At 38.1% G+C, this 13871-nt stretch overlaps 1 protein-coding gene across 3 annotated transcripts in view; it reads left to right on the top strand.

Moving 5' to 3' along the window:
• The first annotated feature begins 332 nt into the window (after positions 1-332).
• Positions 333-13871, top strand: part of MAGI2 (membrane associated guanylate kinase, WW and PDZ domain containing 2) — a 1326400-nt gene continuing 1312861 nt past the window's right edge. For all 3 annotated transcript variants that reach the window (XM_082661503.1, XM_082661504.1, XM_082661505.1), the window contains exon 1: positions 333-634. In XM_082661503.1, coding sequence (XP_082517629.1) covers positions 334-634 — 301 coding nt within the window. In that variant the 5' untranslated portion in view covers position 333. The remainder of the gene's footprint in view (positions 635-13871) is intronic.

Here is a 13871-nt window from a genome sequence, read left to right on the forward strand (position 1 = left end):
CTGCTCGCTCTGGCTGCCGCCGCCGCCGCCGCCGCTGCTGCCGCCACCACCACAGCTCTCTTCTGCTGCGGGGCCACAGCATTGAGTGTCATTCAAGGGACAGCACAACCTCACCCAAGCTCTCCTACCTCTGCCCAGCCGTCCCTGTCATCCTCCCCCTTCCTCGTCCACACTCCATCCAAAGAAGAGGGAAAGCACCGAACAGAGGCGGGAGGAAGGCAGTCTGCTCTTCTCACCTCCTGGCCCCCTGGCTCCTTCATCCTCATTCTCTCAGCACCAACTCCCCTACCCCAAAGGAATCCCTCAGGAGCTGAGGCGACTCACCCCACTGCCATGTCCAAAAGCTTGAAAAAGAAAAGCCACTGGACTAGCAAAGTCCATGAGAGTGTCATTGGCAGGAACCCGGAGGGCCAGCTGGGCTTCGAACTGAAGGGGGGCGCCGAGAATGGACAGTTCCCCTACCTGGGGGAGGTGAAGCCCGGCAAGGTGGCCTATGAGAGCGGCAGCAAGTTGGTGTCTGAGGAACTGCTGCTGGAAGTAAACGAGACCCCCGTGGCGGGGCTCACCATCAGGGACGTGCTTGCCGTGATCAAACACTGCAAGGATCCCCTCCGGCTCAAGTGTGTCAAGCAAGGTGAGCGCAGCGGCTTGCTCGGTTCTTGCCAGGAGGCTGGACCGCTTCAAGCGCGGGGCATAATGGAAGGGTGGGCTCGCGTGTGGAAGGGGGTGTGTGTTGTGCGACGGTGGGGTGAGGTCGAGAGAGAACCGGCAGAGCAAGTGGGCTTTGCCGGGGTTCCGAATGGGGGGCTCGGTGGAAGGGAGGGGCGGATTGCGGTGGGGCGTGCAACTTTGTTTGCGCAGTTACCCCCTCCCCTTTGGTAGGTGTTCGGCCTTGTGTGACCTCGGAGGTGCAGGCGAGCTCCCGGGGCAATTGAATGTGCGTCAGCGGCACGGCCCGCAGTGGATGAAGAGCTTTTAGGGAAGGAAGGAAGGAAGGAGGGAAGGAAGGAAGGGAGGAAGGATGGAAGAAAAGGAGGGAGGGAGAAAGGGGAGAAGGGAGAAAGGGGAGGAAGGAGCAACTTGAGGGTGCAGCGGCATCACCAGCAGGGCGGGGAGGAGTAGGGGGTGGCGGGACGAGCAGAGAGCTGCGCCCTCCGTCTCGGGAGCTGGACTGAAGACGCCTTGGGGGAATCCCTGAGCCACTAGTTGACAAAGAAGGGACGGGGCAGATTGCTTCGGGCGCTTGGACGGGTCTTCCTTAACTTTTTCCCTGCCTCACTCCCCTGTCCCCCTCCCCCGCCCACGATCGTGTCATGTGGGCACCGCGCGTCACGTGCGCACTGACTAACCCGGGCGCTCACCCCGAGCTGGCCCGCGGGAGGCGGTTCGCGAGGAAGGCGCGGCACTAGCAGCGGGTTCTAGCGTTGGGGGTCAGGAGGAGAGACGTGGTTACCGGAATGTTCTTTACTATGAACATTGGGTTGAGTGGAAGTTCTCTGTGGTTGGACTCCCCTCTGGCTTCGGATTTGGGCAAAGGGGTGAGGGGGGCGTGTTTCTGAGGAGGAGTTGGATGGAAAAGCCAGCTGGTTACAACTCAGGCTCGGTCAGCTCCAACCTGGTTTAGATGAGGCTCAGCTGAAGGCTGTGATGGGCTGTTGCAGAACTCTCTGTCTTTGTCTGAAAGAAAATTATGGTCCGTAGGAGGGAAGAGGGAGATAAAAGTTTCTTGGAAAGAGGACAACTTTAGCTCGAATTAAGTAGTGTATCTTTGTTTTCCATGTGGGATTTCATACATTTTGTAGCTCACATTCGCATCTCGTGTGTGGCGTGTATGTATATGTGCACATTCACATCAATCTAAAGGTTTCTTGTTGGTGATACATTGTTTGTCCCGCCTCATAGATGGAATTGAGCTGTCATTGCCTGCATTTTGAGCGACCACTTAATCTTACTGCATGATCAGCTGTCAGGAAACACTCTTCGGGGGATTTGAAACACTCTTAGGGAGCTATTCTTCTCTATAAACCAGTTTTAAAAGTAAGCCACTGAAAAATGAAATCTCAGTCAAAATTTCTTAACTGTAAATTGCCATACAAAAAGAGTTTTCATTGGGGATTCTTGAGTATTAGTAGCTGATGACTTGAGATAGGCTAATGTGAACATTGACTTGTAGGTCAACATAGCTCCATACTGAATGAAACTGAAGAATATGAGTTTGGTAGGAAGGCAAATAGAGTATCTTACTATTTTTCAAGATGACATACCAGAGGCTCAAATATAGGCGTTCATGTTAACATATTTGATGTCATGGTACTATCTTGCAGCAATAGATATAAATGTAAGGTTTTGGTTTTGAGTCCAAAAATCTACTTTACAATTGATGACCATGGTTTTGTTGGCAACAAGGTTGGTATTTGTAGTGGAAAGTGGCTGCAAACCTTAAGGCATTGTTAAGTTGGACTAATGATAATATCCTAATGAGAGAGGTGATTGTCCTATTATAGTTTATAATTATTACCACACTTTAATGTACTCATTCTGAGCACTGCATCTTGAGATGGACCTTCCCAAACTGTAACTCTAGCAGCAAGACAAGAAAAGAAAGAAAGGGAGATTGTTGGGTATTGTCAATCTATTCTATAAAATCCAGTGGAAAGACTTGGAAAAGTGAAAGCATGAAAGCTATCATTAAATCTTGAAAAGCTATCAAGTAAGAAAAGGAATTCTGACTATCCTGTGATACTCTATAGGGTCAAACTAAGATGAATCTATGAAAATTTTTAAAGGATGAAGCATCTTTACTTTTATTAAGACGATTCTAATAGAGCTTTAAAAAAAAAATCTGTGGACTATATTGTGAACTCATGAGCCTCCATCATTGTGAGTGTTTATGAAGAGGCCAATGACCACATGCCATGGATTCTTATGTAAGATGGGTACCTGGACTAGATCTCATTTAAATCCTTCCATGATTTGATCCAAGGTAGTCTCTGATACTCAACTTCTGTGTTAGATTTTATTTGGAAGATTACTGTTTTTAGAACTCATGGCATATACACATATAATGTGATATATTTAGGGAAATTTTCTTTTCATTCTGTGTTAACCTTCAGTTCTGCGCTTCACTGAGCCATTGATGATTGATGTTCATAATGATGTTCACAGAACCCCAGAGGAATCTGATTAACCTCCTGAATCACTAACCAAGGAGCAAAAATAATTGCTTCTTTTAGCTTTTGTGGAAAATATAATCCTCTTTTATATTCTTCTATGTATGGTGATTCATATACTATTCCCCTGTTGAAATCTTTCTTTCCCTTGTCAAATAATAATAGGTTTACTTTATCATTGTAAGCAAAGTGAAAATTTCAGAACCGTAGATACCGTGCCTGTGTGTCTTGGGTTTCACTATAGATTTCACTCGCTGGAAAAATATTTAGAAACCCTTGGCTCAGTAGTCTTATTTCTAGAGAGCCAGTAAACTAGCGTAACTGAAAAACTTAAACATGGCTTGTTTAGCAGTTGTATTTTTAAAATATTAATGAGATAGTTGATTTTCGAGTATTCAAACGTTGGGTATTATACAGAAACTACATATATAATCAGGTAAACTGAGGCAGATTTTGCAAAGAAAAGAAGTTTGAATATAAGAATATTGATTAAAAAGTGCACCAGATAAAATTGCATTGTTTAATCACTTTTTATTTATGTGCTTGGCTAATTTTATATTACAGTTGTTATAAGATTAAATTATCATAATTTTAAAAGAAAGTGAACTACCAGAATTTTAAGACACAGTAGACAAATAGATGTAGTTTTTCTACATTGTATAAATGTTTTCAAAGCCATTTTTGAAAGCCATTTAATTAAATTCAGGGGATTTCTTTTCTAATTTAAGCTGCATTTAATCCACACAGTGATGAGTCACATATGAAAAATATCCTTTATTGTCACATCCTATTATTATTTATAAACTATGGCTTTTTAGTTTATAATAATAAACTTTCCTCACCAAACTAGTTAATCTAAACTAGCACTTCTGTTCTGCGATCTCATTAATGCAGTGGATGCAATTGAAGGACGTTTCTTGAGTGATTTTGAGATCTGTGCTGAAGAGCTAAAGGTTTTTTTTTTCTTTTCTTTTAAAATCTGCACTAAAGTTCACAGCAGCCAGTTACATAGACCATTGTGTCCTACATTCCTAGCTACTGCATCTAAAACCACATGGGGACCTACATAGCCTGAACTTATTTTCCCGTTTAGGATCTCACGATGGAACATAAAAGACAAAATGTTTTATAATTCTTCCGATGTAGGAGAAGGGCCAAGTAAAGCCTTTGAAATTCAGTTCTAGAGAAGATGTACATTGCTCTCCCTCCTATTGCTCCTTTCAGAGATGCCTTCAAAGGAAAGAAGATCCAAATTTATTGAGTCATGCTTTCTTTTTGACTGACTTCAAGGTAGTATCATAGAGTTAAACCTCTATGCTTCCTTTATTTGAAAAGCTGAAAACAAATTGTGTCAAATTTTCTCCAAGATTGATTTTCCTCCATAGAAATTGATGTACGTGAATTTTATTGAATTGTTTAAACAATTTGATCAGTTAATTTTTTTAGGATAAAGTATCTTTAATGTTTTGGAACAAGGTTAATGAGACACTTATCTTTGGGCATAATTTATGGGGGATGCTACTTTAGTTTTTCAGTATATTTTTTAAATGTACGTAGTTTAGGTAGTATGACCTTGAATGCTAAATATGACTGCTTTTTGTATGTGTTTGTTTTGAATGAGAGTAATCTTGGGGTGAGATCACAGCTAATGTATTTAAATGCCACCATTTCTGCTCTTAACATTTATACGGTGCAATCTTTTGCCATATTTCTTATGCTCCCTTTTCTTTTTAGTTGCTTGAAATTCACACATTCACATTCATAATGAGCAAAAGGTTTTCACATTTGACAACCCTGACTGCTTGTAGTTTAAACAATGGCTTTCAAATGCATAGCAGTTCCTGGCTGAATCATTTCCCTCAAGAGTTGTGATAGTGTAGCCATTAAATGTAGTCTCCCAAGTAGCCTGTCTGGGTTTGAATCCTGAGTATGCCACTTAGTATTGGCTATATAAACAAGTTGTCTAGCCTGGGGTAGTAATAGTATCTTGAGAATATTAAATAAGATGTATTTAAATGATGTAGTGTCTGGCAGATAATAAGCATTATGTAAGTGTTACTAAATGTTATTCCAAGCATACTGGTCATTTTGAGCTAGTGACATGAAATGTTTTTAACTTTCAAGATATTTTACACTTATTTGAAGACTAACTGAAAAATAGAAAATGATTGACTAATTAATACTATGAGTAATTTGCAAGTAGTAGTCTTCTTTGAAGAGCATTAATGTGAAGAGTAATGCCATTAAGTGGAATGGAACATGTTTTCACATTTTAAAAATAACTCTCACTGATACCATCTTTATGTGTAAAGATCTGTTTTATATTTATTTTATACTCTAGCCATAGTTTTTCCCCAGTTATTTATTCCCTTTGTACCCATATCTCTTCTCCTAAACAGTTGGTGAATATATTGAATCAGTTACTCTAGGCTTGACAAGCACAGAAATCCTATTCGAATTCACTAATTTAACCTTAGGAATTTATTTATACTTCTTGCATGTGACTATTAGATGGTAGTATAGTGGGGTTTTTTTTATAATCATATTTTATTTATTTATTTTTGGCTACGTTGGGTCTTCGTTGCTGTGTGTGGGCTTTCTCTAGTTGCCGTAAGCTGCTTTTCCTTGCGGTGGCTTCTCTTGTTGCAGAACGTGAGCTCTAGGTGCACGGGCCTCAGTAGTTGTGGCGCACAGGATCAGTAGTTGTGGCTCGCAGGCTCTAGAGCGCAGGTTCAGTAGTTGTGGCGCATGGGCTTAGTTACTCCGCAGCATGTGGGATCTTCCCGGACCAGGGCTCGAACCCATGTCCCCTGCATTAGCAGGGGGATTCTTAACCACTGTGCCACCAGGGAAGTCCCGACTATTATCATGTTTTAAGGCAGAACTTTTATTTCTTAGCTAGAGATCAAGACCTCATAAAGAAGGGCAATCACGAAACAGAATTAATTCTTAAGTGTTCACAGTCAACCATGTATAATAAGGGAAAATACACCAAAATTCAGCAAAAAGTTTACTTTGCATCTGTGAGCACGTCAGCAGCTCAATATAAGTAATTCTCTATATTAACACTTTAAAGATGAAGGATTTACCATCAGCCTCCCCCAGTGAGTTTAGCATTTCAGCTGACTTAGTCCCTTCTTAGAATTCAATAGGACCATCTACCTTGAAGGTCCAGTGCCCAATATTAATTTTTGAATTTTATTTTATTTACTTTTTTATACAGCAGGTTCTTACTAGTCATTAGTTTTGTACACATCAGTGTATATATGTCAATCCCAATCGCCCAATTAATCCAATATTAATTTTTAAAAATCTTTCTAAGCTACAATCTGGCTATTTATCATGATAAGAAGCATGGGATAGGGTCTTACAACTTGCTTAGTATTGTGACTCTTTAATTATTTATTCTGTTCTAGTCCCAGCTCCCTCTCTTCTGTTTACAGAAAGGACTGATGTGAAATTTACTTTAATAAAAGTAAATTATAATTATTTTGTATAGATAATTTAGTAATAGGTTGATAAGTACTGATTTTACATAGACTTATATAGGGATATGCATCTGCTTAAAACTGTTGTAAAATACTCATATTGTCATAGGAAGTTAATAATTGCTTCTGTTATTACATTTCATTGACATGTTACTCTATTAAAAAAGACTCCATTTGGAGATTAATTGTTTACAAACTTAAAAAAATTGTTTAAAGTTTAATATACAGTGTTGTCTGCTTTGGATAGTCTAGAAGTAACAGAAAAAAGTTTCCTTTTTTGACAACTGATTGAATATTAACTCAGATGCATCCAGTGCATCTATTTTCAAGGATCCAGTAGGTTAATGATGGATATTTTAAATGAATAATTAGATTTGTTTCAATATTTAACATATTTTATGGCTTGTTTTACCTTGGAAAACATTTCTCCCTGTAATTGTTACATGAATCCATGTCCGGCTTTGTGTTATTTTCAGTTATTTTGGTTTACTTAAAAAAAATTTCACTTTTATGGCAGTCATCATATATCCAATAATGGTCCCAAACAAATATGTGACAGAAGAAAGAGTAAACCTTTATAGTGTGAAGTAAAAGATATTGATTTTTCTAATGATAAAATTTGTGGATTAATGTTTTGAACCTTTTAACTGCCTTTAGTGAAACTTGTGCATATGAAATCAGAGATTTTTCTATAAATAACCATGGGTTTCATTAAGTGACTGTGAAATGAAATAGGAAGAAGCAAACTTGTTTAACAAAAAATGTATATTTTATTTATCTATTTTTCATATTACATTGTATTTAAAGAAGTTTCTTAAAACATGAGTTTCCCAAATGTTACAGTGACTTATTTATATTGCCATGGATTACAGGTAGCGTAGGGGCTGTTTGCACTTTACATTGCACTTGAAAGATCATAGAGAATGTTTCAGTAAAAATGTTAAATGCAAAAACCAATTATATGTATTTTTGACACTTATTTATCATTTTATAGGTGAGCAATGTTGCTTATCCTAGTATTTTGTATCACTGTGCACAGGAAGGTACATACTTAGCTGGAATATAAATTAATTCAAGGATAACAAGTGCTGTAGAAACCCACAGATTAATCTCGCAACATACCCTAAGCTTGTCAAAATCTGATTAGCTGGATTGCAAGCACGAGCAAGTTTCAGAGATATGAAATGTCCAATGTTGCATCTGTGAAGCATTATGATCAGTCCACAGTTGAACCCAGTTTGCCTTTCTTTGCAGTCTGTGCTATAAGGATGTTAAAGCAACTCTTTACTAGACAAAGTTTCTTCAAAAAATAACAAGCATTAATAGAGACAATAATATTTGACTATAATTATTACTGTGATAAATATCACTACAACATACTACAATATATAGGTGTATCAAAGTAGCATGCTGTACACCTTAAGCTTATACAATGTTACACGTCAAGTTTATTCAATCAAAAAACAAGCATTTAGGCCTAAAGGGTCACAAAAATTTCCCCAAAATTGTGGCTTATTTCCAAAAGCACCCTGAACATGAATAACTGTAATCTTGCCTTTCCGGCAAGTCAGGTACTTAGTGGATGGCCATTTTGTTAGGACTGGGGCTTTAGACAGAAGGTGATTCCTCTATGGAAAAGCAGGAATATTATCAAAGATGCTCTTACCCATCTGCAGTTAAAATACTAAAACCTTCCTTCTTAGTATTTTTTCTGAAACATCTCTAACATTATCTCCTTTTCCTCTTTGGTTGGAAGTACCTTTTCTTTCCTTTTCTTAAGTTCAGTGTGGCAGAGTCACTCTAGTGAATAGCAAATTTGTTCTGTTCTGCTTCTTTGTATACATGGAACACACACACACTTTTGAAACACTAAGGTTAAATGCTAGTTTTTTTACTTTTTGTTTTTTTTTAATTTATTTTTTGGCCACGCTGCGTAGCATGTGGGATCCTAGTTCCCTGACCAGGAATTGAAACCTGCGCCTCCTGCAGTGGAAGCACGGAGTCTCAACCCCTGGATGTCTAGGGAAGTCCCTCAATGCCAGTTTTTAAATCAATGGTCCCAGAAAGGCATTTATGCATGTGAGGATACAGTCTCACTTTAGTCAGAGTTACATAAAATTATTCCATGTGTGACAAATCTAGCTGAAAAGCTTACATAGGTACCCATAAATTTCCAACTGTGAGTGGTATTTTTAACCTTTATTAGTTTTGATAACGGGAGACCTAAAGACAGCGAAATCAAGTGCCCAGATGATTTCTGTATTTCATATATATTAGTTGTTAAGAAATGATAATAAGAATTTGATAGTTTGGATTTTAGTTACTTTTATTTACATCACCAAGTGGCTGGTGGCCTACAAATGCCTAGGATAATGTCCTAATGTTAATGTAGCAAAGGAAGGGGCAGAGATAAGGGGCATGCTTATTCATGAACTTGATAACATATTACAGAGTAGTTTAAATTGCACTGGTTTAGTTGTCTCAGAGTAAAATAAGAGGACTGGATCCAACATGCTTTGAATATGTGATATATTACAATTCTGAAGAAGTAATCATTTAAAAATAAGTTAAATGATGCCTAACTTATAAGTGTTTAGCTAAAATACAGGTACTAGTGTTGCTTTACTGAGAATTTGAAAATGTCAAAAAAACTAAGCTTAATTAACATGGGTCCTAAGAGGTTTTGTTATGAAGTGGAGATTATGATAATTCGAATTACATTGATGTTTTAATTTAAAGCCATTTTCCTTATGTCCAATTAATTTGCTTTGGAGTATCTATATATGAATTTATAAAGTACATATATACCATAAACTTTACTAAGAACTATTTAAAATTTATATCTTTTTAATTTTCTTTTTTTTTTTTTTTTTTTGCGGTACGCGGGCCTCTCACCGCCACAGCCCCTCCCGTTGCGGAGCACAGGCTCCGGAGGCGCAGGCCCAGCAGCCATGGCTCACGGGCCTAGCCGCTCTGCGTCACGTGGGATCCTCCCGGACGCACAAACCCGTGTCCCCCGGCAGGCGGACTCTCAACCACTGCGCCACCAGGAAAGCCCTAAAATTTATATCTTTGATAGCCCTAACAGTATGCTAACTTACTACTGTGAATCAAGAAAATATCCTTTTATATTCTCATCCCAAGTCTCCCTTTTAAAATTAATTGGAAATTCTTCATTGTCTTAATGTGAAGAGTATCATGACACCCTTTATCCTTGGGGAAATTGACTCTTTTAGCATTGAATAAGGAGGTACTTTGCTTTCATTGAATATGCTTTCATACAGACTTTAGAAAGTCACAAAGTTATTAGAGACATTGTTGGTTGTCTACCTGGAATGCATTTTTTATTTTCCCCCTCCCTTCATTCCTTACTGAACAGAACGCCAGTTTTTGTTCAAGTATCCACACACTGATGTGATGCTATGCCATGTGTTTCATATTATGTCAGCCTTATCCCAAGGGAATGGACTTAGACTAGTCTAAACCAAGCATGGTAATTCCATCTCTTTGCCAATGATTGTTTTAGGAAATGGCTTATAACCCAGCTCTAAGTAATGAAAAGTAAAGTGAAGCCCCTTGGGGACTTTCTGAGAAACTTTTTAGTACTTAAAATAAGATCTAGGACAGATCTATTCATTTTTCAGTCTATGGAAGTTGCTGTACATGGAGGTGATACCTGGGGCAACTGTAGCCATCTTGTGATCAAGAGGAGAGTGGCCAAAGGTGGAGAATGGCAGAACTGAGTGATATAAAGTTACTGGCTCCTTGAATAATGAGCCCAAACTAGTCCTCTCTTAGGACTTCTTGTTATTGAGCTAACAGTACACAAGATATTTTAAGCCATTTGGATTGGGTTTTCTGTATTTTGAGGCCAAAATCTTTTGATTGATATAACTGTAAAATGGTATAAAAATAAGTATTTTATTCCTATTTTATTGTTTTGGGGAGCACTGGTGAATATACCTTCAAAACCAGAAATCTATTTGAAGAATAAACCAAGATGTATTTTCCTGCAACATAAGCTCAGTCAAATTCTAGGTATGTCTCTATTATCTCATTCAGTTTTGCTATGGTTGGACCTCTGTTTTAAATTCCAGAAAATTGTGAGCATTCAGAAGTAAAATATGTGGGAACACAAATTTATTTTAACATTATCCAAAACAGAACATAATCAAGAAAGCAAACCAGCTACAAAAATATACCCACCAATGCGTGCCAGAAATATTTTGAAATATTTTTGGAATTATGGAGTGTTTACAAATGTCTATGCCATTGATCCAGGAGTGTATAATTATAAACTGACTCATCAAAAATGTTCCAACACCATTCTTCCAGAGCTAGAATTCATCTAGTTATTATTCAGTGAACATTTATTGGTAACCTATTCTCTATCTGGCATTGAACTAGGGACTGGTGATAAAAAGATGAATAAGACTTCATTAAGACATTGTCTGCATCCTCAAGTAGTCCATCCTGTGGTATGTCTATGTGATCTGAGTTAAAAATCATTAAGGAGAAGGTTCTTTCATTACATAATGGATAGCATCCTTTATGTAATCAGAATAAAAGGTAAGAAAAAACATTTTGGAGAAGAAATATGAGTTAGGACTTCTTAGTATTCTACACTATGGAATACAGTTCAAGTAGTTACATGGACTCTGTATATATTTTAATGTTGTGCTTATGTTCTAAGCACTGTGCTAGATAGTGATTGTAGTAAGGTGTGTAAATCTTGATCCTGTGCCAGGAATTTCACAGTGCAGTATATAGTTAAGAGCATGGAACTCTGGAGACAGACAGATGTGGATTCCAGTCACAGCTCTACTCCCATGCTAGCTGTGAATTGAACAAGTTATTTCACATCTCTATATATCAGTTCCATCCTTTGTAAAACAAGTATCATTACAAACCTACTTTACAAAGATGTTATGAGGAATAAATATTATAATGCCTATAGGATGCTTAGCTTAAGGCCTGGAGTACAGTCTAGGCTCAATACTGTATATATAATGTATATGTATATATTTCACACACATATATTGTTTGATGTTATAATTACCATATATACTGTATGTTAATATTCAATTTGGTTTAACAATTACTATAAGTAAGAATTTTGAATGGAATAAATATTTCAGAAGGTCTATGCCTAGCAGAAGGGTACCTGGTCTCTCCTGAGGTTTCAAGCAACAGTTCATGGAGAAGAGAATACTTCACTAGGAAATCAGGTGAGAAGGGTAGGAGGACCCTTCTAGAGAAAAAGGCAAGGAGGCATTGATATTGAGAGTTTCTAGGAATGTGATAAAGAAGAGTTTCTAAGTACTAAAGTCTGGAATTTAATATAGACAGTAGTAATAAATGAGCTAGGGCGGTTAGATTGGGCTAAGCTATCGTATAGAACTGAATGGTGAACCACTGAGTATTACTGCTTTATTATTATTAACATCGTCGTTAATGACAGATGTTTGTGCGGTGCTTATTATATGTCAGGTAGTGTTCTAAATACTTTAAGTAAATGTTAATTGATTTTACCTCTACAAGGTAGGTACTATCATAAACTCCATTGTGGATAAGAAAATGAGCTCAGAGAGATAAAGAAACTTGCCCAAAGCCACATAATAATTAAATGAGCCAGGATTTAACCTAGGTACTATCTTAACCAGTATGCTAGCTTGCCTCTCTGTGTTAGAAAGGTTTTAAGAACAGGATTAAGAAGGTCATGTTTGTGCATTGTTTTCCCAGTGAGGGCAACTGTAGGCAACATTTCATGGAACACATGTAGGCAATGAAGAAACCTAATTAAAGGAGGTTGACGAAAGAGGCAGGAAGACCATTCAGGAGGCTATAGATTTACCCAGAGGAGAGGTTTTGAGGTCTTGAACTAAAATAATGAGGGTAGGAATGGGAAAGAGAGGTCTGAGGCAAGAAAACTGTGGATGGTAAAATTGTCAGTACACGTGATTGTATGGGGACAAAGAGAAAGAAAGGAGTCTTGCTGACTTTCTGGTGTCTTTTAGGTGGTGCCAATCATTATAGAGACTGGTGGCAAGATGTAGATGTGGGGAGAAGGTAATTCCATTTGGGATATGTTTAATATGAGGTGTGCAGAAAGAATTCAAGTGGTAGACATCTGAATATCCCATGTCTAAAATTCAGAAGAGTGAGTGGGGCTGAATGTGTAAATTAGTGAATATGAGATTATCCAATGAGAGAAAATAAAGACAAAAAGAATAAGAAAACACTGTGGCATCTACGTTTCAGAAGTCAGGGGATCCCAGGAAGGAAACTAAGACTGTTATCAGAACAGTCTTAACACTGAGTGAGTGGTCAGCACCATGGTTAGAAAGATGATGTCTGTAACATTTCCATTGCATTTGGCAAAAATGGAGGTCACCTTTGTTTGGTGTCATTTCATTGGAATGGGTGGTGCAGAAGAGTTCATGTCACAGGTTTGAAGAGTGAATAGGAAGTAAGAAAATGGAAATAGCACGTGCATTCCACTCCTTCAAGAAGTCTGTTTAGTAGGAAAGGTAATGGACAGTTATCTATCTAGGAGATGCATGTTAAAAGAGATAGAGGTGTTTGTGTGTGTTTGTGTGTGTGTGTGTGTGTGTGTGTGTGTGTGTTATGATGGAAGAGACTTGAGCTTGAATTTCTGTATTTGTCACATAAATACATGTTTTTCATCAATAAAAATATTGTAGCAAATTAAGATCCTTTGATTAATTGAATAAATAATTATTTATTATACTTCTGTTTTGTGTCATGCTAAAGCTAGGTCCTGGCATTAAAATAGTAATGGTCAGACCCTACCTTCCAAGACTACAGAGTAGAAGGAGAAGCAATCACATACAAAGCTAACCTTAAAACACTGAGTTTTAGTGGAATGGTACAGATATAAACATACTGCTTTTAGAGCACAAAGGAGGGAAAGGAAGAAGCAGAGGAATATAATGTAAGGAGTGTGGATCCTGGAGTAAGAGGACTTAATTGGATTCCAGTCCCAAGTTCATTGCTATCATGTCCTTATGGGGCTATTAACTTTCTTTGAGCCTCAGTCGCTTCATATGTTATAGAATGGTTATTAGAATCCAAGAAGGTAATGCCTATGGAAATGTTTTCTAAAACTTTAGTGTAGCTTAGTTGGAAATGTTATTACTTAAGAGATGGAAGATCACTGAGGGTGTGTGTATGTGTGTGGGGGTGCTTCACA

The sequence above is a fragment of the Grampus griseus genome (assembly GCF_964374135.1).
Source record: "Grampus griseus genome assembly, chromosome: 9".
Lineage (NCBI taxonomy): Eukaryota > Metazoa > Chordata > Mammalia > Artiodactyla > Delphinidae > Grampus > Grampus griseus.